Below are 23,917 nucleotides of genomic sequence, written 5' to 3'. Positions count from 1 at the left end.
CGCCGCCGTCCCTCCTTGCACTGCTGAGTGGGTACTGAATCTGATGAGAATCTCCATGGCCGTGTTTAGTTCTCGTAGAAATCGTGATACTCTAGCACTTTTATTTGTTTGCGGTAATTATTATTTAACTGTAGACTAAATAGGCTCAAAAGATTTGTCTCATAAATTTCGACCAAACTGTGTAATTACTTTTTATTTTCGTTTATGTTTAATACTCCATATATGTGTATAAAGATTTAATGTGACGGAGAATTTTGAAAAATTATAGTTTTTAGGATGGAAGTAAACCAGGCGCATCTCCAAGAGTGTGTGGGGAGGGGGGGGGTTGTTTATTGTTGTTGGCGCCTAGCATTAGCACTCTAGCAAAAGCAAACAAACACGGCGCATGTGGAGTGAGCAGTTTTTTGGAACTGCTTTTGCAAGTTGCATGTGGTCGCCTGGCCTGTCGCTTCGCCCCTTCCCCTTCCGCAAATGATTTCGGGGGAGAGGACAGGCATTGGCCACTGCTGGTGTGCCATGTCTGAGCTTTGATTTGAGGTGGAAGGATTCTTAGGGTAAATGATCAGTACTGTAATGAGGTGTACGGATTCTTCAGGGTAAATGGTACTGTAATGAGGTACAGTACTACTACAATTAATACTGTAACAAGGCACAGTACTACTTCTACAATACTGTAAATATTGTCTAATCATGGATTAACTAAATTCAAAATATTTGTTTAAAATTTATCTTACAAATTACAGACAAACTGTATAATTAGTTATTTTTTATTTATATTTAATGTTTCATACATATGTCGTAAAATTCGATGTAATGAAAAATTTTGAGAATTTTTTAAAATTTTTGGAAAGTAAACAAGCCTAGACCGGGGTCTGTAAATTCTTTCGTCAGAAACTGATCAGGGTGCAGTGATGCTGTTGCTGTCTCGTCCTCTGCCTCTCTGTTTGAGGTTCCCATCAATCAGAGAAAAGCACGGGCCTAAATGAAGTGGGCCTGCCGCCGGCCCGATGCTGTAACCCATAGGTGGTCCAAAACCGAAGCACGAATCATGTTGAAAGCCTTTTTTGGCACGTCAAAGCCCATAATCCTCCTCTTCGTCGCTATCCCTTTTCCTTTACACACTGCACAGTTCCTGTCTTACTTGTTGCTAAAAAAAAAAAAACAGTCACCTAAAGCGTCGTTAAGGCATGTTGTATTTAACTTTTTTTCTATTTAAAACAAAAACGCATAAATCTTTTACATGATTGAGAAAAAAATAATTAAAATGCAAAGTTGATTTAATAGCAAACTAGTGTACGAGTCATGTATTGCACCCAAATGAAATGGAAAATGGTAATAATATGGACCGAGCGTCTGTAGAGCCGAACGCACCGTCACACGTGCCTGCTCGTTATTCTATCACTAACACGACTCATCTGAGCTGCACGCTGCCTCCCTCACTTCTCCTTATTCACTCCTACAGACAGACACTGCACGATACTTCGCTGCTACTCATCGATGCTCCCTCCCTCCCTTTCTCTTCCACGACCTCCATAATCATCGGCGCTCCCTCCCTCTCTTCCTCTTCCACGACCTCTATGATCATCAACGCTCCCTCCCTCCCTCCCTCCCTCCCTCCCTTCCTCCCCCACTACCTCCATGCGACCTTGCTTCTACTCCCTTACTGGACACGAGGACGACGGCAGCGGCTTTGACAAGGTAGGTCGGTTTTCTCTAGATTTGAGTCCTTCTCCTCCTCCTCCACTAGATCTGAGTCCTTCTCCTCCTCCTCATCCTCTGGATCTAAGCTTCCTTCTTTGAATCTGAGGGACACAGCGGTGGCTACGGTTTCGATGAGCTATGAGATCCTATTTTCTTCTTTCTTTGGCGAGCTCGAAGGTGATGGGCCAGGGCTAGAGCATCCTGCACCCTAAAACCCATCCCCTTGCTATTTTATACGCTTTTTTTGTTGTTTCTCCGTGTTGTAATAGATTTTTAGAGATGTTGCAAAAGATGATTTTGAAATGTTGCAATAGGTGTGAATCATGTGTTGCATGAAGAGAGTACTATTGTTGAGATTGTTGCAATAGGGGATTTTTTAATTATTGAAATTACCTTTTACAAATGTTGTAGCACTAAAAGGTGATTATTAAGTTGTTTCTATCTTTCCATGTTTCATGTTTATTTTTTACCATGTTGCAGTACTACTGTATGAGATGTTGCGTTAGTTTTTTTATGTTGCATCTTGCATTGCGCTTTTTATTTCTGTTGTTGCAATAGCTTTGGTTTGATATTGTAACAAGTATTTTTTTCTCTAGACATGTTGCAAGCGTTTTGATCTGGATGTTACATGGTGTTTTTTGTAAGTGTTTTATTAGCATGTTTCAAGTGTTTCAGCTGTTTCGTATTAATATTGCAAATGTTTCATCTAGATATTTCAAAAGTATATGGTGTTGCGGATAGTGTGTTTCAGATGCATATTTCATATGTTTCATCTACCTTCAGATGTATGTTGCATATATTGTATCCGGATATTTCAAAAGTAGATCGGGTGTTGCATCCATGTCTTTGTTTTTCTGCTTCCTCACCTTCACCTTGTGTCTCTTCCTCCTCTTTTCGGCACCGATTGGTCATTTGTTGCCTCTCCTCTTTCTTTTCTAGATGCTGGCTTAGCCATCTTTCTGGCTGTGTGCATGTGCGTGAGCAACGGAGGAGATACAAGCGAGGACTCCCTAAGAAGCAGTCGAGGCAGTACGGGTGGGTCCGAGCAGTTTGCGGGGGCACATAGGTAGGTATGAGGTGCGGGTCCCTGCTACCGATGCAGGCGTAGATGCTTGGATGACATATGGAGACCCAGATGTGGAGCACGATGCGGACACGGAAGCAGCGTAGTTGTTGTAGCCGCGTTCAGACGTGACATCCCGTTCGGACGTCCGGACCCTAGGTGTACCGACCTAAACATCCGTGAGCCGTCGCTTTTTTGCCATGGCAAGATCTCCATGGAGGCTTGGTCACTACATGCATGTTAGGCTGTACCTCACGATCGCCTGCATGCCTGCCTCCCTCGAGTTCATTTTATACGCCCAATTGCGCCACAAAGGCATGAGATCGATGGTTCAGGGCAAGAGCTGCGGACCAGTGGAGCGGTCCTCTCCTTTTCGTACAATTTGACCGTGCGTGGATGCAGATGCAGGCAAACAATGCTGGCCGGTGAACGTTGCAACAGAGCAGGAGTGCCAAAGATGGCCATCACAAGAAGCTTAGCTGCCGGCCAATGCTTTCAACCTTTTAGGAATATTCTTGATAATGACATTACCTGTGACTATATAGCATATACTATACATTAAAAGTAGTCCCTAATGCATGGAGGATCTTTTGTATGTGTGTGCCTTTTCCATCTAACGGCTGTTGAAGTCATTGGCTCGCGTCCAAATCTTTCCAACGTGGCAAAGCGTACAAAAAATGATCTCGCCAGTGAGCAACTAAGCGCTAGTCTCGCTCGTCTCCCAATGAAAACTGTGGCCTTGTTTAGTTCCCAAAAAATTTTGCAAAATTTTTCAGATTCCCCATCACATCGAATCTTTAGACGCATACATGGAGTATCAAATATAGACGAAAATAAAAATTAATTGCACAGTTTGGTCGGAATTGACGAGAAGAATCTTTTAAGCTTAGTTGGTCCATGATTGATAATATTTGGCAAATACAAACGAAAATGCTACAGTATCGATTTTGCAAAAAAAATTGGAACTAAACAAAGCCTGTATCTCTACCATTCTGCATTTTCAAGACATGCACAACTAAGGGCTAGATAAGCCAGCTCGGCTCAGCTCGTTCTGACTTATTAGGATGACAAGCTAGTTCGACTCGGCTCATTATGAGCTCGAGATAGCTCGTTAAATTCGTGAGTCAGATATAAAAAGTATATAAAATATAATATTTATCTAAAACTTAAAAATAATAATAATATATCTAATATTCTTAAGTTAAATAAAATATTTATAGAAGCTAACATATCAACCACTTATAAAATGTAAGAGATGAAGTAATATAAAACTGATATAAACTATGATGACTTTTTTCTTGAAATTGTAGTTTGTTTGACTTGCGAGCGGCTCGCGAGCTCAAGTTGGCTCGTTATAGCTAACAAACTAAAATCTTAACTCAACTCGCACTACTACAGAATAAGGCATTGGTTGATGCCCAAAATCGCCAAAAACCTCGGCCTTTTTGCGTCCCGGGGTTAAAGGCCCCTTTAACACAGGTTCGTAACACGAACCAATGCTAAAGGGTCCTGCCCAACGACTACTGACAGGTGTTGTCGGGGCAGGGACCCTTTAGCACCGGTTTGTGTTACCAACCGGTGCTAAAGGGTCCCCTTTAGCACCGGCCAGTGCCATGGACCGAGGTAAAGCCTTTAGCACCGGTTTGTAACAAGGATGACCCTTTAAGCACCGGTTTGTGTTATGAACCGGTGCTAAGGGTCTGGTTTATAGGCCGGCTACCTCCTCCCCTCTGCCCATTCGAAACCGAGAGCACCATTGTTGTGAGCTTCCATTTTGTTGTTCTTGCTTGGTCTTCCTTTGTTATTCATCTCCGATGCCCATTGTTGATCTTCTTCGACTCTGTCATCGTCTCTTCGTGTTTGGAGATGACTAACTGCATCCTTTCTTGTCTTTGTCATGTTGTTTTTGGCTTGTGATTTTTCCATTATTGTTAGCTCAAATCTACTTTGTTATTTTGAATCATTCACTTGATTTAGTGTGTATATATATATATATATATATATATATATATATATATATATTTCATGGTTGACCTAGTATTAATGTAGTTTGCAAGAATGAATTATGAATTATAGTATCTTTTTATGATCTTAGCAAGTAGGATAGTTCAAATTAATTGGTTTGTTAATATCACTTGATAAGTTTTTATTACTACATAATGTCCATTGTATAATTTAAAAGATTTGTTGAAGTAACTAGACAAATAAAGGATATTATTATGCTCTTCTTTAATCATACATGTTTACTAGTAAATGTGTAATTTATAATTGTTTAAAAATTGAGTATGAATAGTAGATGGCAACCGTGACCGGGTCTTCAGTCTCTCAACGGGTTCAAAAGCGATACCGGCCGGAACTCCCTCTCATTAATTGTGGCAAGTGTGGGCAGAAGATTGTGATGGAGTACAAAGTGTCGAAAGTGGGAGTAAACAAGGGTCGTATATTCTACAAGTGTCCGGATCGTAATGTGAGTTATTTCCAGACATTTGCTTATATATGTGCTTATTTTTTAATGATATTAATTAAACTTTTGATTCTCTCTTTTAATTTTAGTGCATGCACATTTTATTTTACTTATTATTACTCGAGACGAGTTTTATATAGTTATATATAGGTCTGACTATATATATGTGTGTGTAAACAACTTTCATTGGATACTCATGGTCATTGAAATTCCCAAGAACCGGTTGATAATCTTTGACTCAATGAGAAAACCATAAGAAAATTATCAACAAATGGTAAACATTATTCAAAGGTAGGTAATGTCGATCTCAGCTAAAAGAATATCATAATATGACTCTGTAATTATTAGTTCACGATCCACAATGGCTGTGTGTAGGGTTTGGGAAAGATTTATTGACCGTGAACATCTCAGTGGTTGTAAAGATTTATTGACGTGTGTAAATTCATGATGACACAAGTCAATCAAACAACCACAGAGATGCTCAGAGTACGTTACATGTCTTTTTTCATTATCTCCTAAATTATATTGAATAACTTAGATAACTAATACTTTTTTATTTATTTCAAATTAAATATGGAATGGTTGAGGGAAAAGGTCATGCAAAAAGACCGAATCAAAGCTATCCAAGAGACCATAGCAGGATTTCTCCTGCGAGCAAGTGATCAATCCAAACGGTGAGTTTCACTTCAACGGCAACGAAACTCTTATTCCAAACAACGATGATCATTTGTATCGGTTTTAGACATTGGGAGAACTCTATGTATATATGTGTTACGAATTTTATACTTATAAAACTATATATAAAGCTTTTTACATATCTATTTAATTTTTGATATGGCATATTCATTTTATTATAGGCAAAGCTTAATTATAAAGCTAAGCCTATAATTTTTATTTATATATGCTTAATATGTGTGTAATATATATATATATATATATATTATTGTATCAGCATAAAATATGTATTGAAAAATCTATTATTATTATTATTATATAAAAACAATAAACAGAACCGAAGAAATGAATCAAAAAAAAGATCCCTTTTAACACCGGTTGGTACCTGCAACATGGCAACCCTGGCAGGACCTTTTAACACCAGTTGGTATTAGCCCCGGTTCCCCGAACCAGGACTAAAGGGTGGGCCTTTAGTCCCGGAATGGCAGCACCGACTCGGGAACCGAGGCAACAGGCTGCCCGAACATGCAGCAGTGTCGGCTCATTATAATAACGAACCGAGCTAGCCATAAACTAACGAGTTTCGAGTTTTTCGTCCGACCTTATACACACAACGAGCCTGTTGCTTTCTTTTTTTTATTCTATCTTACGTCCACGTAAGCCAACAACCGCTGCGGACGCCCTAACCGAAATACAGCTGATACTCAACCACTTTGCCCCCCAAAAAATACAGATACTCTACTGACTAACTGTGCCTCTCGACGATATTAGTTCGAACTTGGGACGATATTAAAATTATCCTGAGATTCTTCATGCACTCAGCTAGCTTGAGCTTGTCCAAGAAAAATATCATTTAATTGATCAGTGATCTTATTCATAAGAAATCGTCGTTTCACGTACGGTGAGAGAATAATCATGCATGATAAGGATCCTTTGGTGGACAGGGACGGCAATGCAGCCATGCACATAGACTAATCTATCAAGCTATCTAAACCTAGGCATCTCTCTGCACAAATATATTATGGTCATTAACTTTTCGATGGCTGTTTGCTAGATTCCTTCTCTTCGTTCTCCAAGCAGCACACATCGTTGCATGTTTTTGTTTGTTGCTAAATATATGGTCGTGCCGGGGCGTCGGCCGCGCGCGGGGCACTTCATTTCCGACCTCTGTATGCAATAATCGTCAACATTAACTATTTGGTCAAAAGCGGCCGAAGATCCTATATATACATATATGAACTCTCGAAGAACTCGAAGAGAGAGGAACATAGAGTATTTTTTTTATACACAAATAAAGAGACGGGGGCCGTACAAAACATGAGTAACTTTATTACAAAAGAAAGGGAAAGGAAAAGGAAAAGGAAATTTGCATTACAAGTTCATGATCGATGCACTATCTCATGTACAACCACAAGGAAATTAAAACAAAGAAACATGCATGTACATCAAGCAAATAAAGGCTTCTCGTTGATGATGTATATTTCAACGGGCTGGGTGTTGCCAGCGATCTTGTTTGCCGATCCCTGGACTGCGTAACGAAGGAACGCGCGCAAATGATGATGGTCATGATGATTGATCGATCGATCGATGAATTAGTGGATTTATAATTTGGAATGGAGGGAGTATATTCATTTCAACGGGTGTTGCCAGCGATCTTGTTGCCAATGCCTGGGCTGTGTCCGGGAGCCGTGGGCCGCCCGTCGGTGGTCGCCATCTTGCTGGTGGTTGTCGCCGTGAGACCTTGCACCAGAGGACGGCAACCACCGGCGCATGATCCCTCGACCGCGTGTTTCTCCGCAACCAGCAGCCTCCTCGCCTCGCCGGTCGCCGCGCCGCTGGACGACGTGACGATTAAGACGATGATGGCAATGCACGCCCACGACGGCTTGACGAGACCGGCGGCCATCTTTAGCAAGGTGTGTGGAGTCTAGCGAGGCACTGGAGTGTAGCGTCAGAAGGGAGATGCTGCTCTGGTAGTCTGGTGCTAGCTCTAGTAGTTTTCCTTAGGAGTTTGATTCGAGAGGGGCGATCTCAGTGACAATTTATAGGGAGAGGAGATTTCAAAAAAAAAGAGAGAGAGAGAGAGAGAGAGAGTGAGAAAGGAGAGATAAAGTGTTCCGGTTTGCAACATTGTGACGCTCGAAACAAAAGGGCTATCAGTATGATGGGGCAGAACATGAAAGAGAGAGATAAAAGAAATGGAAATGCAAGTGTCTACTCTTCAACCCATGTTTTTTTGACAGCAACTCGAACACCCATGTTAGTCCACCATGGCGCCATGTCACTTTCACCGCAATCGGGGGGTTATAGTCACATGGTGATAATAACTAATAAGACTGCAGTCAAAAACTCTGTTCTTGTGCACGCGCACGTCGCTTGGAAAAAGGAAAAGGAACTTCTAAAGCGCAATGATTCGGATCGGAAGGTGCCGCTACACTCACGTAGTAAATAAACTGTTGAAAATTACCTGAAATGCCAGACCACTGCTAAAAGTTAGTATTACTACAACACATTATGTTTACTGTCATGTCTCCATCAGAAGAGGTTTCAGAATCAGGGTTTCGCCAACTGAATCTCTGCATGGAACGCTCTGGGAATCTTCCCGTCTCTGACCAGCTGTGACCACGCACAGACAGAGACAGTAGCTAGGCGCCCATGGCAATGGCATCTGTGTTCCGCTTGCATTGTGCTCCATCGAACACAGCCCTTTTGACCGGCCACGCACATTCGCCGGCGGCAGAGCTCCCTGGTCCTAGGAACTCACCTTTTCATCATTAAACCTTTCAGCCTATGGGCGCCTGAGCTCCCAGGGGAAATAAAACATGGCCGGCCCGGCGACGGCCGACGGCCGACGGCGTTGCAAAGCCACTTGCTCAGGATCCAACCAACGGTTTAGGAGACCCAACCGGCGAAGGCCACTAACATAACATGCTCCAAGAAAAAGCTCACGCCTGTCCTGTCAGGGGCAGTGCGACGGAGATCATTCTATATTGCCGGAAATACTTGTCAAATGGGGCCTTTTCAGAAACGATGGTCCATGGGGCGCAGCCATGGGGCACTAAGGGGTGACCAAATGCCGCCATGGCTGGCTGGCCGGAGCTCTGAGCTCTAGTTAATTGCAGCATATTTAGCTGCCATCCAGACAAAGGGGAGGGCACTCCGATTCCAAATGCCAACTGTCCCTGCTCTTTCTACCCAGTGCCACTCATCTGATCGTAGCTATAAGCCTATAATATTAACAAAGGACTAGAGATGTGCTTGTCGACAATTTGTATTCCTAAAGTTGCATGATACACACCTACTTCTGAGATTGACGAGATCTTTCGGTGCTCCAAATCGATTGGTGATGGATGTTCAAGTCCTTTTCTTCAAGTTGCAGCCATGCAGGGGCTAATGAGTGTTCTGTAGAGCACCACATGGCTACCTCGTTTTGGAAGGCTATAGACGGTCTGTACACGTACCCATATCTCAATCCCAGCACCCTTGCCCCTTGGTTGCTGCAAAGGTCCGCGATCTGATCACAGCTACATCAGTGTTTGAAGTTTTATTTGGCAGCATTGTAATGAGGTGAAACTTTCATCAGACAGATGATCCTCTTGCATTGACTATCCATGAAGTACGCCATAAAATATGAGCAGCTTTGCCTTTGATCCAGTGAGCCCCTTGCTACACATTTGTCTAGACTCTACACGCTCCAAATCGAATGGAATTGATGTCATTCCGCCCATGCCCAACGGCAGAAGCCTAAGTAAGTACCAAAGGCACAGCGATCTTTCTGAAAAACAAGGTCATCTTGCCTGTTATTCAAAGCAAAGATCGATTAGCCTATTTCTCTGAAGAAAGCGAGGCACAATCGTACCAGGTGCTTGTTCCATGCAGCACTGCGGGGTATCTATCTGCTCCAATGTTTAAGTGCATGGCCAACCTGGAAACTTTTTCTTCCCTTGTCGGCTGAACCGCTGAATTAAAACCAACAACACTAATAACAAAACAATGATGCAAGTAATTCAATACTGATATTTATTAAAAAGAATTTTAGTATTTTTCTAATTTTTTTACACGCTACGAAAGCCAGATGGCAGAAGCTAACATCATCAATTCATAGTGTCAGCCTGATCACCTACGAATTGTTTTATTGTTACAACGGAACTTCATATCAACAAATAATAGCAACCATAATTCCTAATTGAAGTAATGCAGGGTTCTCTCAGTGTGTTGAAACAAGCATGAGGGCTTTCTTCATTTTGGCGATCTTGCCTTGCGAATTCGCCTTTCATCAGACAGTAGCTTCGCAAATCTGTAAATGTTAAACAGCTAAGTACATCCTAATTGGGTGTTCCAATGCAATCATCATTATGATAGGAGGTGTAGAGGTAAAACTAACCTCTTTAGAGCTTCTTCATTAGTCATCTCTGTCCTATGACAGGCAGGCACCATATGGCCAGTTTCCAAATTCACATGTGACACAGGTTTCTTTAGTAGCATATCTCCAACTCTGGCAAGTTTCTCCATATTTTCCTTGGTTGCAACATCAACCGAGGACAGTGTCCCTTGTAGAGTATCATCCTGTTATTTTGAAATAGTAATTTTTGAGATAAAGCAAATCTATTAGCTCTGCAAACTAAATGTATCCACTGTACTCACCTGAATCCTCAGATAGTTTTGCTCAGAATGCAAGGCTTTGAAAACAGCAGAGATATGGATATCCACCATATCTGCACTTGCCTGTGTGAAAATATCTACCAAGGGAGTGGATCCACTGCCAAGCAACCAACCCAACACTCCCCATGATTTAGCCTTTTGTGCATTGTAGTTTGCTTCAAACTTTGCGGAGCCTGTGCCTAGTGAAATGACCAAAAACCGGCCATAATCCATAGGTTTTATTGGGAAGAAATCTGGGTTTTCCTTGAATATCTGCTTGGTTACTTCTCCAATGGCAACTAAAGCCTAAACAACAGAAAGGTATATTAGGTTTCCTTAAAAAGTTCAAAGTTAATTTTAATTTCTGAATCACATATTATGTTGATATATTGCAAGATTTTACACATAGAAGAACTGTAAATAATGTATCCGCCTTGCATCATGATTGAAGTGCAAATTTCTGATACTGATGCATAATTACTGATAAATATCGCACCGGATTATTGGCAGCTACTCCTCCATCAATAAGATGGAACTCCTTGGTGTTCCCATGGCAATCTTCTGTTTTGAAGTAGTGTGCAGGAAGATAAGTTGGAGCAGCAGATGTGCTGATACAAATATCTGATAGTAGAGCATCCATTGTGTTGTACTTCTCATTCTTAACCTATGATATAAAAAGAAAGCTCATGTAAATGTTTAAGTTTAAGCATGGAGGATCAATGGAAGTCTCTGTTATTCACTCCTAGATCTTTCCCCTTTTTGATATATTCTAACAACCAGTTGAAGTGTTCTCATTTGAGTAGAAGCATTTCATATACAGCTGAAGTTATTTGGTTCTAACTAGTTGTCATAAACATGCAGAGAACTATTCATAAGTCATACAATGTGTTATGGTATGAATCACCACTCTTTACAGGCTTGAGAGGGATGGATAGGGTAGGGGTGAGAGAGAGAGAGAGAGAGAGACACCTCATAGGACGAGAAAATAATAGGTTGTAGCCGCTTGATGTCGAAAGTTGGTATTACCACATCTGTTAAAGTCTCATGCAGCCTGGTGATTCCTAACTTCTTTCTGACAACATCATGAAGGTACTTACCATCATAGGAAGGTCCTGACAGCGATCGGAATATCCTCATTATCTTACCAAATGGACCCCTAAAGAAAGACCAAAAATACATTGGCCGGAAAAGTTTGCAATCCAATCAACAAGAACAATATTCGGTCAAAAAAAATTAACAAGAACAATAACATATTCACCTCTGCTGTGGGAAAATCTTGGGAGCATGGTTCATATAAAATGCTTGAATATCCTTGGCTGCAAAGAGTGGCCTGTTTGTATTGTTTGGTGCAACCAGCATTGAGGTCACAAGCCCCCCTGTGCTGGTCCCAGCAACGACATCGAAGTAATCTGCTAACCTGGCTTCCTCTCCATCAAGTTTCTTTAACAATTAAGAACAGTTTTACATAAGAATCAATCAATAGAACATTTAGCGTATTAAAAATAGGATGGCACTCCTAATTCTGACTGCAATGCAATTGCGACAGGCTTTCAAGATTTACTCAGGTTTTATGAAAGTCATAATCTATTAAGGTTTAAGTTAACAATACTTCTCCAGAATTATCGCTCACGATGGATTATAGTTGTGAATTGGGTTTAATTCTAAATGGTTTGTACTTTGAACTAGCATATCAACAAACTTTGGACTCTACAAATGCATTTATCACCCTCATGCGAGCAACATATGCAGTAGGGAGTTCTAAACTATCATATCTCTCACTAAGTTAGTGTTGCCTAGGCAATCATACGACACATGAAACCACATTGCGCAGTTCTGCTTCTACAGATTTACCTGCAACTCTGATTCCAGAAAGGTGAGAACAACAGCCGGAATGATTCCTCGAATGCCTCCACCATCAATAGAAAGAATCGTTACAAGGTTGCCATAAGTCGGTGGCTGGATGTGTTTTCCTTTCTCCATATTACAAGTCTCTCTAAGGGCCAGTTTAACACAATTGAACCTTCACCAAGGACAATCAGGATGCTGAAATATATATACAGGACAAGTTTTTATAGGCTTCAAGATGAGAAATTTCAAGGTATTGGCAGGCAAAGGAACTGGCTAAACATAAAGAGACGAGATGTTTCCAAGAAGATCTATACATTCAGTGGTTAACCATTATGCGCAACTTAAACGTGGGATAATATCGTGCCCAATATGGCAACATGTCAATTGTCAAATACTCCATTCCTAGGTGCAAACGTACAAGTCAAATGTTTGAAACATTGTTAAGGGTTAGGGTGTTTTAAAGGAACACAAATAGTCACCTAAGTAAACTTTTAATGCGTATTATAATATTTCTAGGAATGGAAAATGTGGTTCTCTTTATTATTGTAACGACTGAGATGCTTGCATTTGTGAGAAACAATAACCATTTTTTGGGGGAATAAGCATCCCTTTCTGAGTTGCCCTTGAGCTAAGGGATCTACTAATGCCCTGAAGGCACTGCTAGAAAAAGGAAATTGTTACAATTCAATGCTTTAGTTATGATGGAAAAGTAGTACTCACTTATTCAGAACCAAAAGAAAGCAAGCCTCTGTGCACTATTTCAAGTTTTCAACCTCAGCTTGCGCTGATGCATGCAACCCTGTCAAAGGTGACAAATTACATATGCTGTTTCATGCTGATTGACTAAGATACCAAGATCAGGAAGAAGCTCGCTGCTGCATGACTGTGGACATCATGCGGTTATAGGGGAAACAACCAGAATAGCATATTACATTTAATTTATCACGGATTTTATTACATGGATAGTTGTTGCATCATCGGTGAGGTATGTTCATTCCTTTTATACGCAAATGATTGTTTTCTGTTCTCCACATCACATGAACTAACAGAAAGGTTATCATTTTTTTCCTTGGCTCAATGAAGGGACAAGTTGTAGACTTCCAGGTTTCCATATCCTAAAGGTGTAATCAAATTCCATATATTATGTAAGGTCACATGCTAAGACAAGATATCATCTCATGATTAAGGATTCAAGACTCTTTGGGTAAAGAGAAATCTAAAGGATAGATGTTTGATTTCCAAAAGGTATAAAGAACAAAAGAATGAAGATGACTGTGCAGGGAGTATTGTGGATCCAATAGTTAACATTAGAACATAAAATTAATGCAACTGATAATGCAAACTTAGGTGAACCTATATGCACATCGTTTCAAAATGGACGGTGGATGGCGTCTACACCACCCATTCAGCTTACTGTGCACAGTTCTTTGGGGTGGTCAAGTGGGATCACACAAAACTCATTTAGCGGGCAGCGGGCTCACACTGAAAATAGATGCAAGTTGTTCGCCTGGATCCTAATTCAAAACAAACAGCTAACAGCAGATAACCTCACCATCAGGGGTTGGCTGCACCCAACCAGCTGCCCATTATGCAATGGACCTCCAGAAACAGGCCATCATCTTTGCCTCCTTTGCCCCTTTGCGCAGATGGTCTGGTTGCAAGTGTCCACCTGAGAGAATTTGGTGATCTGGCAGCAAGTGCTACCTGCTGATTTCGACAATATCAAAGACTGGTGGGAAGATGCAGCACATTCATTTCATCAAAGCCAAAGGCGCATATTTAGGGGCCGTTCGTAACTATTTCGGGCCTGGAACCATTCGATATTTTGTACTGGGCTGGAAATGTTCCGGGCCGTTCCAGGCCAGGAATGCCTAACCGAATAGGCCCTTAATGGGATGGCCATTTACGTCATGTGGAACTTATGGAAGGAAAGAAACCGAAGATTCTTTCAAAATTAGTATTGCACTGTGCTGCAGGTCGCGGAGTTGGCAAAGAAGGGCGCTAGACCTTGAGGAGTAAACTTTTGTTGCTTTATGATTTGGGGGCAGGGGGTCGGGGGGAGAGCCCTTAAGCTGCCCCAAGCTTGAGCTTTTAATTCATTCCTCTTGTACATGAACTTTTTATTCCACTCTTAATTGAAAGGCAAAAGGACTGTGGCCCAGGCCTTGCACAATAGAAGTTGGACCCAGGATGTTAAGGGAGCTCGTACAGTTGAGGTGATGCTCGAGTACTTCCAGATTTGGGATATGGTGGATGGCTTCATTTTGCATCCAGAAACTCCAAACCAATATAGATGGAAATTAACGCAGGATGGTTCCTGCAGCAGTAAATTAGCCGATGCTGCCTTTTTTGAAGGATCCATCAGGTTTGGCTCCTGGAGAAGAATCTGGAAAACTTGGGCTCCTCCGCGCTGCAAGTTTTTCATCTGGTTGGTCTTTCACAGCCGGGTTTGGACAGCTGATCGTTTAGCAAAGAGGAACCTACCCCATCCTGAGGCATGTCCGCTATGTGATCAATAGGATGAAACAATAAATCATTTACTAGTGGGCTGCGTTTTTGCTCGACAAGTTTGGTCTCTGATTTTGCATCAGTTAGGGCTGCTGCAGTTGGCTCCTCAGCCTACTGCAACTCGTTTCTCAGGATGGTGGAAGAGAACAACTGCTGCTGTCCCCAAGGAGGCGCGTAAAGGACTCAACTCCTTGATTATTTTGGTGGCGTGAGAGATTTGGAAGCATCGCAATACTTGTGTCTTTGATAATAAGAGGCCAAGTATTCAGGACGTCCTTTGGGCTATTAGCTCAGAGGGAGGGCTCTGGTGCTTGGCGGGTGCCTCCAAACTCCAGGAGTTGGTGTTTAGGTTGCTGCCTGGTGGGGTTTAAGGCATAGAGATTTTTTGGTCGTTCCCAGTTCTTAGTGTGGCGATTCTGTAACCTAGTAGCCAGTGTGTGGGGTGGGTGAGTTTTGTGTGTGTGAGTTGGGTCTCTTGACCTGTGTACCTCTTTTCTCTATCTTAATGAAATGACGCGCAGTTCTCCTGTGTTGTTCGAGAAAAAAAAAGAAAGGCAGAGCTCCTGCCAATTTCTTTCAAAAAAAAGTAGTAAGAGGTAAGAATTTAAGTGAAGCAAGCAGTGGGCTTCAAAGGAAATCCATCATATCTTTTTGAAATTTTGAAAAATGTCTGATATCTTTACAAGATAAAGAAGATTTGCATATAAATCACAAATACAAGAAATTTGATATGATAGCTACTAGTAATGTGAATGGTGATTCGGCTTCTGGTCAATTTGCTGTCAAGTTTGGCTCCTGCCACCACTGGAGTCGACTTCTTGTGCAGTTACTTTTTCGAAAACATTTCTTTCCTCATGAGTCAACATAGATGAACGAACATATGCACGATGGTCAACCCTAACTTGATTGTTGATACTGCAACGGATCAAATCACTACAGCATTTCTCTGTAAATTCTACCAAGATCCTTCGGTTCATGCATACCACAAAATTTACGTGTATAACTTATATCTTGCTCAAACAGCATGCCTTTTGCAAGATGATAAAGGAAAGTGTGTTTGGTCAATGAAAGCAAAAAGACAAGTCAAGGAAGCAGTATTTCTCAAAGCCCCATGATGCAGCAATGGAAGTAAAAGATTGACAAAGACATCATGCATGCCTTGTACGACAAACAGAACACACCTAGGATACCTGAAGGTGGATATCAACGCAAGAGATATCATCAAATAAGTTGGTCCAAGAGAAATTCTCCCCATATTGATTTGTTTTACAACTGTTGGGTTATTCCATCGTAGGTGGCTGCTCCTAGACTGTTGCATGTGAGACTACCAGCCATTTCTCCAATTTGTGGAGGAACAATGCTCTAGTATGAGAAGCCTCACGACTCATGTATACTAAATGACTGCTCATGTTATGCAACAATGTCACCAGGGCTGTACTAAAGAGAATATTAGCAATGCTAGGATTTTGTCATAAACAGGCAAAGCAAATACAGATTGCATAGGTATACCCAATCTGGGTCTTGCACCAATAGACATTACCCAAAGGTAAGTCTAATACAGCTCAGTTCATTTTGTCCTGATTCAGTAAGCCCTTCTTCTGATGAAATTTGAGAATCTGGAACCCATACCCAAAGCTTATGAAATATCTAGTAGATACAATAAAATCTAGGACTAACTGTAACTCAGCACGCAACAAGATAAGGAGTATAGACTATATAGACTAGACAAATCTATGAAAAAAAATTCAAAACATGCATGTCCTTAATCAAAACTCGAAACAAAAATGTAACCAAACATCAGATTCGAGAACAATGCACCATGGCCGCGTGAAGGAGTGGATAAACGGAGATGTCATCCATAGCTCAGAAACTCAGCGATGACCCGGACTTGCGCCTCCGCCTCTGCGCTCATGGCGCACGAGAGATGGAAACCGTGTCCCTGACCGTCCGCCTCCCAGTCCTCCACCTCCCCGCGCCACCCACTTCCCTTCAGCTTCTCACAATACAGCCTTCCTCTGCCCCTCATCGGGTCCTTTCCCCCGACGCACACCAGCACGCGCCGGCACCCCAAGGTAGAGAGATTGGGGGCGCCCTCTGCCATCGGATTGATCAACGGGTCGCCGTCGCACCCGCTCGTGCCCGGGCACACCACCGGCCACAGCCGGACGAGCTCGCGGAGCAACGCTACGCCCATCTCGTCTGTCTCGGAGCTCTCGCCTCCCAGGAAGTAGGGATGGATCAGCACGAGCGAGCTGAGCTTGACGCCGTGGCCCAGCTCCTCGCTGCCAGCGCGCATCGCGGCGTGGTGCGCAATGTTGGCGCCCGCGCTCTCTCCGCCGACGTGGACGCGCCCGAGGTCCGCGTGGGCGGTCAGCCAGGGCTCCTGCCCCCGGCCCGCGGCGTGCTCGGCCACCCACTGGAGCGCCGCCCATGCGTCCCCGTAGAGCGCGGGGACCGGATGCTCCGGCGCGAGGCGGTATTCCACCGACACGACGATTGCGCCGGCCGCCGCGGCGAGCCGATTGGCGTGGGCGTGCACCGCCGCGTCGGACGCCGAACCGAGGCAGAACCCGCCGCCGTGGAAGAACACCAGGACGGGGAGCTTGCCGCTGTAACTTCCGGAGGAGGGGGCCGCCGGGAGGTAAATGCGAGCCGATACGCAGGCGTCTCGGAGGATGGCGACGTCCTTTGAGGAGACGCCGGTGGCGGCGTCAGTAGAGGGCGGGGCGAAGTCGACCGGAAGGAAGCGCTCGACGCGGCCGCTCTTGTACACGCGTATGAAGCCGGGGGCGTCGAGGACGACCTCGTCGCCGTCGCCCACGTCGGCGTTGGACATGGCGTTGGGCCACGGAAGGGATCGCAGAAGTCGAACCCACGAGCTGGGAAAGTCTACTTCAGACCTTCAGTATTTGGATTGGATGTCTGCGGCGAAGAGCCGGAGACCCAGCGGCGCCGGGCTGTCCGCCGCCGACGCGGACGCGGCGCAGCCGTGGCCAGTGAGCGAGTATGGGATCTGATCTGACCTTTCGAACCAGCCTGTTCGAGAGTCCAACACTGTCCAAATCCAACCACTCACTGACGTGGGCCACATGGGTCATTCTCAGCTGAGCCCATCCCAACCAGGCCGCTGATCTGTCAACGCCTCCCGCATTCAACACACGCCAACCGCTGCTGGCGGCGCTTAGACGTGAAGACGTGCAACCTGCGGCGACCGCACTTCAAACCTGCTCGGCCCTCGCCTTCCCTTCGGCCTTCCCAGCCACACCCCGACACCACCCATGGCCGGCTCCGGCGCCAGCGACGATGAGGTCATCTTCGAGATGGCGCAGTTCATCCGCGTCTACAAGAGCGGCCGCGTGGAGCGCTTCTTCGGCTCCGACCCCGTCCCGGCCTCCACGGACGCGGCCACGGGCGTCGCCTCCAAGGACCACGCCGTCTCCTCAGACGTCGCCGTCCGCCTCTACCTCCCTCCGCCCGCTAAGGAGACCGAAGACAACGGCGGAAGCAGGAAGAAGCTTCCAATCCTAGTGTACTTCCACGGCGGCGGCTTCTGCCTGCACACCGCGTTCAACTTCGTCTTCCACGCGTACCTCACCTCCCTCGCCGCGCGCGCCCGCGCCATCGTCGTCTCCGTGGAGTACCGCCTCGCGCCCGAGCACCCGCTCCCCGCCGCGTACGACGACTCCTGGCGGGCGCTCGTCTGGGTCGCCTCCCACGCCCTCCCTGGATCCGGTGAGGAACCCTGGCTCACCGACCACGGCGACTTCTCCCGCTTGTGCGTCGGCGGCGACAGCGCGGGCGCCAACATCGCGCACCACATGGCGATGCGCGCCGGCGCCGAGCCCCTCCCGCACGGCGCCCGCATCAGCGGCGTCGCGATCGTGCACGCCTACTTCCTCGGAGCCGATCGGGTGGCCTCCGAGGAGACGGACCCCGCTCTGGTCGAGAACGTGGTGACCATGTGGCGCGTGGTGTGCCCGGGCACCTCGGGCCTGGACGACCCCTGGATCAACCCGCTCGCGGCCGGCGCGCCTACGCTGGAGGGGCTCGCGTGCGCGCGCGTCCTCGTGTGCCTCGCGGAGAAGGACGTGTGCCGCGACCGGGGGCGCGCGTACGCCGAGGAACTGAGGGCCAGCGGATGGACCGGGGAGGTGGAGGTGCTCGAGGTGAGCGGGCAGGGCCACTGCTTCCACCTTGTCGACTTGGCGTGCGCCGACGCTATCGCGCAGGACGACGCCATTGCCAGATTTGTTAACCTGTAGGATCCTTGCGATCTCGTGGCCGTCGTGCCGCCGTACGTTGCATTTGCGCACAATTGGCTGATGTGTCTGAAAACTGAAAACCTGCCGGCGAATTCATATTGTCGTTGTTTGCTTTTACGTTTTTGCAGTCCGAAACTTATTATTGTTGCTGATACATTCGGTGGAGGATTTTCGATCACCATCTGATGAGTCCAAACTTGATTAAAATCTTGTGTGTGTTCTGATCAAAACGAGGCGGTTTAGGCCACGACTTGTGGCTAATAAGCCGTGACAGAAAGTACCGTTGGCTGATTTGTTGTGAGAGAAAAATATTGCTAAATGGCTGACTGATTTAGCTGATAAGCTCAAACAAACTTAAATGAAAAAAAAAAGGACCTAGCTAACTAACGCCCTTCAAAAAAATTCTTCAACTAGTAACTTAGTAAGTGCAACCGGATGCCATATGATCTGATATAGCTTCAACTCCATCTAAAAATTCTTCACTGAACATTTGATAAAATGGTCGTTCCTAATAGATAAAATATATGAAATGTCACAATGTTCTTCTATTTGTTTTCTCTTTTCTTTGTTTTTGTCCTTTCTTCTTCCTTTATTTTTTTCTCCTTTAACAATTCCATTTACCCTTCAATTTATCTCTTCCTCTCATTTTCCCATCCCTCTACACCCACCAATCTGTCATGCTCCCCTGCCATATCTTCCCAGCCACGCTCACCCACCCGCGCCTCACTCCTCTGTCACGCTCCCATCTCCATCCCAATGTTCGGCTTGAGCCATTGCCTACCCGCCGAAAAAAGGCTTGTGTTGGTTTTATAAGTGTTTTGAGCCTTAATTTTTTAGTAACATAATTCAACCCCCTCTTTGCCGTTACGGTCACTTCAATTTCATCTATTTCGATACAAGCCTTCTGCAACTACAATAACTAAAAATTCTTCTTCATGATGTTGAACTCTCAGCTTAGCTTTACACTTGGACATATATTTGGATCATCAGTATACACCTTAACTATATAAAGCCTACAAAGTCTTAATTGGTCATCGTCCAGTGCATAAAGCAGCTTTTAAATGGCTTAGCCAAAAAATAAGGTAATCTTGCAGGTACTTATAAAAGACAGACTTACTAACAGAAGTCTTCTAAAGCAAAAGAATATTAAACTTTTGGGTTACCACTGTGTTCTGTGCTCTAATAATGTAGAGGAGTCTCAGTTGCATCTCTTGATAAATTGTGATTTATCATAACAGTGTTGGTCCCTTTTGAATATTCAAATACCAAATTTTGATGCACTTCAAATGACAGAATATTGACGCACTTCAAACGACAATTATCAGTACCTTCTATATGGTACTGATTGTACCAATGAGTTGGAGTACTTGGACTTGTATGAATAATCATATTTTCATGAATATCCAAGGTTAGAAGGCTTCTTGCTATTGTACTCTTTTGTTTGTATACATATCGTGCAAAATGCAAGCACTCACGTCCAAGTCTACCACCATAAAAGAATAATAACATTAAATCCTGAATTAAATCCAAGAAGATACTAGCATCCACATTGAGTTAGGCCTTGTTTAGTTCTAAAATTTTTTGGGAAATGGGCACTGTAGCATTTTCGTTTGTATGTGACAAATATTGTCCAATCATAGACTAACTAGGCTCAAAAGATTCGTCTCGCAAATTACAGCTGTATAATTATTTTTTGTTTTCGTCAATATTTAATACTTCATGCATGTTTCCAAAGATTCGATGTGACAGAGAATCTTGAAAATTTTTGAGGTTTTGGTGAGGAACTAAACAAGGCCTTAGAGATTTAAACTTGTGTTGGTAGCTTCCAATATAAAGACTACTACACTAACTTTAACGGAGGCGGGTGAAAAATGCTTAACCGAGGCGTTTTGGCCAACCGCCTCGGATCAAAGGTCACGGTTAATGCGACCTTTTTCGAGGCGGTTTAATGTCCGCCTTGGTTCATAATATAAAAAAAACAAGAAGAAAACTATGGATAGGCCCAGTGAGTCCATCCACGAGTCCACCGAGCCCATCCACGCGCCGCCACTTGCCGGTGAACCCATCTGCCTACCGGCCTCTGGATCTGGTTGCCCCGCAGCCTGATCCGGCCTTTGGCCACCAGGATCCAGCTATCACCGCCTGGATTCGCCCTCTAGGGACGAGCCTGCACGGCATCCGCCGTCGAAGGGGGCGCGACCGACCTTGATCCACCGCTAGAGGAGCTTGCTGCCCTCAGGCTCGTCGAACCCGCCGTTTGGTCGCGCCCCCTCCGACCCGCCGTTTAGAGGAGCTTGCTGCCCTCGACCTCGATCCACCGCTAGAGGAGCTTGCAGCCCTCGGGCTTGTCAGAGGGGGCGCGATTGACCTTGATCCACCGCTGGAGGAGCATTAAACATACAGAAAAGACATGTCAAGAATGTGGAAGTGAGGATAGGGGGTGTTTTGACTGCTCCACAAACTCCATCGTAGAGCAGTTCCACAAAAAACTGAAGTTTGTGAAGTATCTTTTTAGGTGCTCTCACAACTCCACCATTTTTTCTCGAACTGGGTGCGTGGAGCTGAAATTGTTTGACTAAAAAACATGGAGCAGAGCTGAAAAACATGGAGCAGAGCTGAAAAACATGGAGCAGAGCATTCCCAAACACCCCCTAACTTGCTCACATGACTGGACTCTATAAGACCTTTTCTCAATGCTCCACCGTGGAGTACTGCCCCAGCTTCCACATCTGAATTGAGTGTCCAAGTCATTAAGAGCAATAGCCCTACAGAGCTTTACCGTGTGTTTGGTTGGGGGTTGGGTGGGTTGGGTTGGATCCAATCCAGTTTTTGGGAACGGAGCCAACCCGTCCAGTGTTTGGTTGCACTTCTGCTTTTGGGGACGGAGCCAACCCGTTTCAGTGTTTGGTTGAAGGATTGGGGACAGAGTGGCTCCGTTCAGTGTTTGGTTGAAGAAATTTAGTGTTTGGTGGGAGTCAACCCGGCTGGAGCGGCTCCGTCCACCAAATTTTGACGGACGAGTCCAACCCGCATCTGAGAGGAATATTCTATCCTGGAGCCAACCCAACCCTCCCATCCTCCAACCAAATAGCCACAGGAACGGGCTCGCTCCGACCCGGCTCGCCCCGCTCTCCAACCAAACACACGGTTATAGTAGCTTGCAGGAGAGTCGATGGCCTTGTCAGAGATAAATGTGAGGCTGTTTGTAAAAGTTGCGTTGTGACTACAGAGCAGCTGCATAGAAGGAGATAGAAGGGAAAATGTTGTGCTACTTCCAGCTTTTAGCTCTGACAAAAAGAACGAGATGGCCTTGTTTAGTTTCTAAAAAATTTTGTAAAATTTTTCAGATTCTTCGTCACATCGAATCTTTAGACGTACACATTGAGTATTAAATATAGACAAAAATAAAAACTAATTTCACAGTTTGGTCGGAATTGACGAGACGAATCTTTTGAGCATAGTTAGTCTATGATCGAACAATATTTGTCAAATACAAACGAAAATGCTACAATGTCGATTTTCTAAAAATTTTTGAAACTAAACAAGACCATGGTCTAGTGGTTTCAATTCGTTCGTGTACAGATGGCGCGTTACTTTTCTATGAGGCTAATGGTTGCATTCGCTTGTGTTGGGAAAGCCCTAAGCCGACTTGCTCGAGCTGTCCTAAGGCCCAGTGCCGGCCCTAGGGGGAGGGTAGGAGGTGCGACGGCCGAGGGCCCTCGCGAAATGGAGGCCCAAACCTAAGTATATAATACAATATATCCTTTAGCTATAGTCTTTGTTTATTAGTATATGCATATATATGGTGTAATGGTTTTTCACAAAAAAATCATGAGCCAAAAGGAGTCAAGTCACCAATGCTCATACACCAGTTGTCACACATAGCGATCACAAGTCGCGATTTCTAGACTTTTGGTGACACAGCGAGACCACGAGAAGAGACGCAGCGGCATCAACGACACACTCACCAGTTCACCACGCGATCACGAGCTGCAATGGATAATACCAAAACCTCTACACCCGAGTTCTAGCCTTCCAAAATCCAAACGATAGCGGCGACCAGCTGGCAGGTCTCGACGAGGACTACGACATGTGATCTTAGTTATTTCCTTCTACCCTTTTATTTTTTGTGATTTGTGAATCTTAGTTTTGTTCATGTCCCAATTGTCTAGGCACTAGTTTTTTTTCTTGTTCAAGTTTTGTCTAGTACTTTATACTCATATAATTATATTTTTCTTGTAATTTAGGTCAGGTGTTAGAATTTTAGAATGTTACCTAAGAAACATTTGTCAAGGACCATGAAAAGAAAATAAAAAAGACAAGTAGAGCAGTTTGTCTATATATGACTGGATTTGCTTTCTTTTAAAAGAAGCTAATTTATATTATTATAAAATTTTATAGTTTAGAGATTGTCGCAATATATTAGCTACCTCATACAGGACCGGCACTGCTAAGGCCTGAGGTCGCGCGAGCGCCGAGTGGGGGCTAGCTAGGAGGTGGAGGCGCTCGAGGTGGCTGGCCGGGCATGGCACCGCTTCCACCTCGTCGACTTCGCGTGGCGCCGACTCAGGCGCGCAAGACGACGCATCGTCGGTTTCGGTAACCCGTGAAGCCATTTTTCTTCACGAATGCATTGCTCACCGATGTTTGCATCTGCTCGATTTGCCTGAAAATTGTGGGGCTAGGTGCGGCTGAATTCTTCTTCTTTTTGGTGATGCGGAACGGAGGAGAATATAATGTTAGGATCGCCGTAGT

The 23,917-nt window shown here is 44.5% G+C and overlaps 3 protein-coding genes across 5 annotated transcripts; 1 reads left to right on the top strand and 2 right to left on the bottom strand.

Annotated features, from left to right (window-relative positions):
- LOC8083237 (patatin-like protein 2) lies at positions 9,892-14,080 on the bottom strand. Of its 3 annotated transcripts, XM_021452883.1 has the most exons (9): positions 13,945-14,033; positions 13,113-13,191; positions 12,396-12,587; positions 11,803-11,984; positions 11,514-11,700; positions 11,041-11,208; positions 10,548-10,850; positions 10,288-10,469; positions 9,892-10,200 (listed from the first exon to the last, which is right to left on the bottom strand). In XM_021452883.1, exons 3-9 carry the CDS (start codon positions 12,522-12,524, stop codon positions 10,143-10,145), a joined length of 1,209 nt encoding a protein of 402 aa, XP_021308558.1. In that variant the 5' UTR covers positions 12,525-12,587; positions 13,113-13,191; positions 13,945-14,033; the 3' UTR covers positions 9,892-10,142. The 3 variants fall into 3 exon arrangements, with proteins under 3 accessions (XP_021308558.1, XP_002460354.2, XP_021308559.1); XM_002460309.2 differs by lacking the exon at positions 13,113-13,191 and having other exon boundaries at positions 13,945-14,080; XM_021452884.1 differs by lacking the exons at positions 12,396-12,587; positions 13,113-13,191 and having other exon boundaries at positions 13,945-14,074.
- LOC110432446 (2-hydroxyisoflavanone dehydratase-like) lies at positions 13,978-17,943 on the bottom strand. The gene is made up of 2 exons (XM_021452886.1): positions 16,719-17,943; positions 13,978-14,096 (listed from the first exon to the last, which is right to left on the bottom strand). The coding sequence occupies exon 1, from the start codon at positions 17,734-17,736 to the stop codon at positions 16,753-16,755; it is 984 nt and encodes a 327-aa protein (XP_021308561.1). The 5' UTR covers positions 17,737-17,943; the 3' UTR covers positions 13,978-14,096; positions 16,719-16,752.
- On the top strand, positions 18,068-19,372 carry LOC8083236 (tuliposide A-converting enzyme 1, chloroplastic). Its single transcript, XM_002462453.2, has one exon. It carries the CDS (start codon positions 18,179-18,181, stop codon positions 19,160-19,162), a length of 984 nt encoding a protein of 327 aa, XP_002462498.1. The 5' UTR covers positions 18,068-18,178; the 3' UTR covers positions 19,163-19,372.

The sequence above is a fragment of the Sorghum bicolor genome, chromosome 2 (genome assembly GCF_000003195.3).
Source record: "Sorghum bicolor cultivar BTx623 chromosome 2, Sorghum_bicolor_NCBIv3, whole genome shotgun sequence".
Taxonomy (NCBI): Eukaryota; Viridiplantae; Streptophyta; class Magnoliopsida; order Poales; family Poaceae; genus Sorghum; species Sorghum bicolor.
Note: the sequence above shows the minus strand (reverse complement) of the source record. Positions and strands in the feature narration are given on the sequence as shown.